General features: G+C 43.8%; 1 protein-coding gene across 1 annotated transcript; it reads left to right on the plus strand.

Annotated features, from left to right (window-relative positions):
- Nucleotides 1-2,324: 2,324 nt before the first annotated feature.
- Nucleotides 2,325-3,180, plus strand: LOC124173975. The gene is made up of 3 exons (XM_046553138.1): nt 2,325-2,375; nt 2,466-2,531; nt 2,651-3,180. The coding sequence occupies exons 1-3, from the start codon at nt 2,325-2,327 to the stop codon at nt 3,158-3,160; spliced, it is 627 nt and encodes a 208-aa protein (XP_046409094.1). The 3' UTR covers nt 3,161-3,180.
- The last annotated feature ends 3,107 nt before the right edge of the window (nt 3,181-6,287 follow it).

Below are 6,287 nucleotides of genomic sequence, written 5' to 3' on the forward strand. Positions count from 1 at the left end.
TTGCTAGTCCGGCTCTACTGCTCTGAGGTACTCCACTCTTGAGTTCTGAAAGGAGAGCGTCAAAAGACTCGTGGAGCCATTCAATGGGGTCTCCATTCTCGGGCACTGGTTTCAGCACACACGCTATTTCGCGTCCGTGGAGGCGAAAACCTTTGAGATTGCTACGATTCTCAGAAATAATGGTGAAATATTTGTTTTCACCCCTTCCGCCCCACTGAGCGTCTCGATGATCTAAAGGCGGCCCTGCTTCGTTAGGGGGTGAGGCGCAACGTTCACTTGGAAATCCCTCCAGCTGTTTATCCTCGCTCCATAGCTCGCCGGTGAGTACAGGGATGTCCTCCTCCATATCGCGAATAAATTTATTTTCTAGACTCTCCAAGTTTTGAGAGTTAAATACAGAATCCCCATCCTCGAATCCCAGTGGATCGTCACGCGAAGCGACATCCTTCGCCATTTGACTTAAATTTAATTCATCGAATGCCGTTGGCGGTCTCATCGTAGCATGAGAAGCTTCCACCACTACGTTGTTAGAGTTACCAGTCTCAAGGGTGTGAAGAAATGACTCTTCATTTAATAGAGGTAATGATGAGTCGATGCCGCGAGCCAATGCCTGATTAGCATCGCTAGTTTCCTCGCGAGCCACCTCCGAAACGGATGCGTCTTGAGCCTTCTTAACGTCCCCCACTAGTCTCACAAAGTCGCTCATGTCCACTTCCTCCTTAATCACTGTCATGCGATGAACTAAACCGTCCAGCGCGGCATTTAAAAGAGAGACAGTGTCATACGCTCCAGCACGGTGGGCGCGAATTATTTCCTTTGCAGGTACACACGCAAAAATTGCTTCCATTGCGCCTACTCGATTTTAAATCCCCCACCGAAAAGATGAAATTTCTTATTGTAAACACAACTCACGGCTTTCAGCCCCAATCAGGTCGGCTTCCTCCCTCGCGTAGTGGTGTCTCCAGCCGGAACCCCGTAAGAACTCCGATCTCTCAGGTCCAAACCCCTTAGAAGCTCCTTGCTCTACGGTGATGCTGACTTCTGCGGCTTGCGAGTGCGTAGGCTAGAGTTGCTACTTCGGACTTATCACCGATGAGAAAAGTCTTGCCCACAAATGCTGTGTGGAGACAGAGAACAGAGTATCTCTCGCTAACTCTCGGAAAATACAGTGATCGACCGTACGACAACTACCCCTTATATAGGAAACCCAAGTGGGGCGACGCCTCCTTGAAAATATTCTCACTCTCGAGAGGAATGAAGAGGAGTTCTCACGCCGATTTCAAGTCACCCCCATCCACTATGCCGTCAAAAGAAAATCCTCAGAGGAGCTGTTACTCCCTTTTCAAACAACCACTCCACTATGCTGTCAAAAGTAAACCCCCTCGCCTATTCCACAGGTGATTTTTTTATTAATGCACTCGCCAGTGTAAGTTAAAACCCTCTTAGCGACTAGTGGTCGGAGATGGAATAGATTGGTTTTCGTTGATTTTCCACAAGATTTTTTTTTCCACCGCACCGAACATTCCATTTCTGGGACAGCGTCATAGTTTTTTTTTCTTGCGTCGACCCTTTAAAGCTCGACTTTAGACGCGGAACCTATGTCGTTCTCTACAAAGCATGTGAATATCCATCAACAGTTCTGTCAACCGTCTTAGAGCGAGATTTTGAAAAACACCAGAAAAGGAAGGGGGCGACGCCTCCTTGAAAATATTCTCACTCTCAAGAGGAATGAAGAGGAGTTCTCACGCCGATTTCGAGTCACCCCCATCCGTTATGCCGTCAAAAGAAAACCCTCAGAGGAGCTGTTACTCCCTTTTCAAACAACCGCTCCACTATGTTGTCAAAAGTAAACCTCCTCGCCTATTCCACAGGTGATTTTTTTTATTAATGCACTCGCCAGTGTAAGTTAAAACCCTCTTAGCGACTAGTGGTCGGAGATGGAATAGATTGGTTTTCGTTGATTTTCCACAAGATTTTTTTTTTCCACCCCGCCGAACGTTCCATTTTTGGGACACCGTCATAGTTTTTTTTTTTTTTCATTTTCTTGCGTGGACCCATGAAAGCTCGACTTTAGACGCGGAACCTATGTCGGTCTCTACAACGCATGTGAATATCCATTAACAGGTCTGTCAACCGTTTTTTGAGCGTGATTTTGAAAAATACCTGAAGAGGACCAATGACGAGCGCCGTTTCCACCCCCTCCTCTCCCTACCACAAACTCCTGATCAGTGCTTAAAGTTCCACCCTCGTCATTCAGCGCTACCCAACGGTCACGGAAGCATCTCACTCTTCGCTAGCACCGAGCACCGTAGAAACTATTTACCATGGGTCACGTTGGATCGCCGAAGTACACCAACGAGGATATCGAACACGAGGTAAGCACCATGTCCTATCCTCTCCACACATTCAACGACTTAGATAACGATTGCTATTCAAATCATTTGGTAATAATATCTCTATTTCAGATTAGGATCGCCCGACAGCTTTCGTGGAGTTCGGAGTTCGACAGCTCAGATGAAATCGAGCACGAGGTAAGCCTAGACACTCCTCCCGATCGGGGGTACTCTATCGCGCTCTTATTTTCTCTGAAAATATATCCACCGTTATATTTTATTATTTATATTAATGGGGGTTATTACATTTATTTCAGCTGAACATAGTCAACGATATGTCGTGGGAGTCCGATTACTCGGATTTTGAGGAGTCGCCATCTGGAGAGAGAGGTAATTTTCACTGCTCCACACCGGTAGCGGCGGACCGCGATTTCCCTGATGGATTCTGGTCCCCCGCGCATCTGACACCCGACGTAGGAGAGCTGAACAGCACGGCGAACACCATAATCGTCGACGAGCCTGCTGGCGGGTGGGAATGCCAGCAGATCGAGGTGTCGGAGCCGAGACTTGGAAATTACTCGGACCTACTCCTCAGCTGCGATGTAGCCCCCACTACTTCGCAGACTCAGTGTACCTGCGTGGCGTGCACCGAGTGCATAGAGGCCATAATGGCCGAAGTGGCTGATAGATACCCTCAAATTTCAGCCGATAACCAAGCCCACGCCTTCACAGTAGAGAGTGTTAGCATCAACCGTAGTTGCGCGTGCACTCTTTGCGACAGATGTAGCGCCGAAATTTTCACAGATATAATAGCTATGTGGAATTAGCCGATCTGTAAATTAAGGAAATAAAGCACTGTTGACAGAACTCTCTGCTTTCTGTGTCTTGTTTGTTTATCCCCCGTCATACCCAACCACCATCCAACCTTCGACATTTTCCCATACTCCTCCAACGGGAAAATAACGGCCGCTTGCCTAATAGCACCTGCAAACGCGTGAGGGGCTTCCCGTCCCACAAAATTATGACGCCAAGGAGTCTGGACCCTGAGAGGTGACATGCCAACGAATAGGTAAGGCCCGGGTGGTGCCTGAAAAACGCGGTAAGTTACAGGGAGGACAACAAATTCCTCCCAACCACCCCCCGGCTCCAAAACCACTTAAAACACCCTCTCGGTTCCATAGAACAACTGTGGAGGCGGGGACCTAGCGCATCCCACTCTGGCCACTTAGCACAGGTGAGGTATAGGCTATGGCGACAAACAGTCTCAACCCCTCCCCCTTCTCCTCACCCCCCTCGTTTTCAAACGACGTAAGGGCCTCCTTGTCTCCCCCCACTCCTTCCCCCACCCCACAAGCGGTCAATGACCTTCCCCCACCTCCTCATGTTCCAAAAACCCAATGACGTAGCGGTCAATGAACTCCCCCACCCCCTGGTTCCAAAGTCCCAGGGATACTACTCTTGCTGACTCGAGGATGCTGGAGCAAGTCACGCAGTTAGACGATGAGGAAGGGATCTGTGGTAGGAGGTGGGCGATAGTTCGTCCCATGTACTACACGTGGTAATGAATGCAGAAGGAGAAAGGGAAGCTGGGGAGAGAAACTGCAGGGGGAGTTTTATGCATGCTGGGGAAGTTAGATGAGTGGGTGAGAGTCAACGGGGGGCTCTGTTTTCTCCATTTCGCCCCGAGCGCGCCCTTCTCCGCCTAATGCATACCTTAGCACACCATTGTAAGCAGTCCAACCGTCTTCTCGGCGCCTAGCGCTTCCCATACACCCTAAAGTAGATGTGTTGTAACGATTAATATTACACTTTGTTTTTGGAAGTGGCCTTGGCTGATGTTTATCCCTCGCGCGATGTTATTTACCACTTCACGCAGTGTTTTGACGCATTCTTGCGAACAATTTTCCTAGATTCATAATCACGTAGGCGCGCATCGCGCGTTAGGCTCTGGTTACTAAGAACGGCTGCGTGATGAGCTAAGGCGTGATCGTGTGCTGGTTGCTGTACTATATAATAATATGCCTTTATTCGGGCGATGTTGAGACTTAGAAGTCCCCTCTTCCGCGTAACACCTTGATAGCGTCAATGTAAACATGTTAAAAAGTGGTAGATAAACGTTTACAATACAAAAGATATACAATAAACACTATTTGTGAAATGTCAAAAAAGATAAACAAGCATGTGTGAACACTTTGTGTAAAAAAGATTTCTGTTTGCGGGAAAAAACATGAGGATAAGAGTGTAATATCCTTCAGCGAAAAAACCCACTGCAGAAAAACGCTCACACAAGTAGGGGGGCGTGAAAACCCTGCGGAAACCTACTGAGTGAAAGCTAATGTCATGTTACATGTAAAATACAATATTGTTAATAAGGTAAAAAGTATACAGAAATATTACACATGCAATTAAGACATAAAATATAACAAATTTGCCATTAAAATAAAGAGAGCTCTAAATTATAGGTATGCACCTAAGTTTGACATCGATTGAAATAATTTGTATTATTATACAATTTTTTGGAAAATAATTATATGCAAGTGTGCATCGCAAATCATGCACATTTTTATCGTTTCACATTTAAAATAATACTGATAATTGCTTAGCGATGAAAAGTTTTATTTTTATGCATAAACTGTGGTAATTTTCATTCGTGACTCTAATGAAGTTCGTCAGAGCTTCATTAGAGCTTACTCTCTATTTTCGTGTAACTTAAAATTAATTTAGAAATTTCCTTTGCCAACTTTCCTTATTATCATGGCATTATTAACGTAGCATTATTAACCAATTAATGATGATAAATATTTAATAAATAGTACCCTGTCTACTAAATTGCAGACCTAATAATAATAAACCTGCCTTGATCAAATTTGGCCATAGATGGAATGTGTTAATTTCGAATTTGAAATTAATTCCGGTTTCGTTAATGTTAATTGCAGGACCACGCGGCCTTGCGAATAATTTGAATCTCAAATCACCTCATCATCCTCCTTTGCTTCGGTGACCTACTTTCCAAGATATCCTCGTCGTCATTCCTTCGCCGAACAAAACTAAAATTTTAAAAATCTTGTCGAAACCCGCGGTCATTTCGTCCCTAAGGTAATGTCTATGCTCCACCATTAACCATGCCCAAGTATATTAATTAATTTAGCATATTTATGAAAGCTGGGAGAAATCCATTCCCTTAAATTTTGATTCCCTGAATCTGTGCCAGTTATTTTCATGTGTTCTCCCTTGATCATATTTGGGCATAGATGAAATGTCTTATAGCTCCAATCAGTATTGTGTCGACAAGAGGCATCGAAATATTAACTTTATTATTATTATTTGATCTCAGATATATTTTAGAAATACGGAATACAATTTGATTCCATTCACTTGTTTTAGACTTCATTCCTCAAGACAACAATGAATGGAATGCAGTACTTAGTAGATTTGTGTTCTTTTTAAATCCGGCCACTGACAAGTGACAAAGGTTTTCTCTTGAAAAGACGAGGAAATTTTACGGAGACTGACAAAATAATCTCTTTAATGACGGATTAATGAATATTTATAACTACAGTGGTAAAACGGACCAGGGAGGAAAAATTACAGTGCTAATGCCATATCTAACCTTGAGAATCGTAACTCATAATCTAGCTTATTTAGAGGCCAATAAATTTTTTTACTGACCTAAAAGTTTATTTACGACTGAGAAACATATTTTTCCATATTTATTTTCAAATTGCCTAAATTACTCATTACCTTAATTGATCATAGTTAAAAGAATACTTAATTTGTTTATTTGAAAAATTGACGAATGAATGAATTAGAGACGATCCCTTTATAGGCTAATATTTCACCTTGTAGTTTAACTATTTTTGTGACAGTCTATATTATTCCTATGACGGATCAACTTTCCAGGAAAAACCGAATTAAAAAAATATCCAAACGGGTCAAAGGCAAGTCTGAGCGAGA

Source organism: Ischnura elegans, chromosome 2 (assembly GCF_921293095.1).
Source record: "Ischnura elegans chromosome 2, ioIscEleg1.1, whole genome shotgun sequence".
In the NCBI taxonomy this organism is placed as follows: Eukaryota; Metazoa; Arthropoda; class Insecta; order Odonata; family Coenagrionidae; genus Ischnura; species Ischnura elegans.

Bases quoted from the DNA above. Each gene is read 5' to 3' on its own strand.
- LOC124173975 (XM_046553138.1), top strand. From the start codon at position 2,325: ATGGGTCACGTTGGATCGCCGAAGTACACCAACGAGGATATCGAACAC. The intron at 2,376-2,465 runs GTAAGCACCATG...TCTCTATTTCAG, and splicing joins ACGAGGATATCGAACACGAG to ATTAGGATCGCCCGACAGCT. The intron at 2,532-2,650 runs GTAAGCCTAGAC...CATTTATTTCAG, and splicing joins CAGATGAAATCGAGCACGAG to CTGAACATAGTCAACGATAT.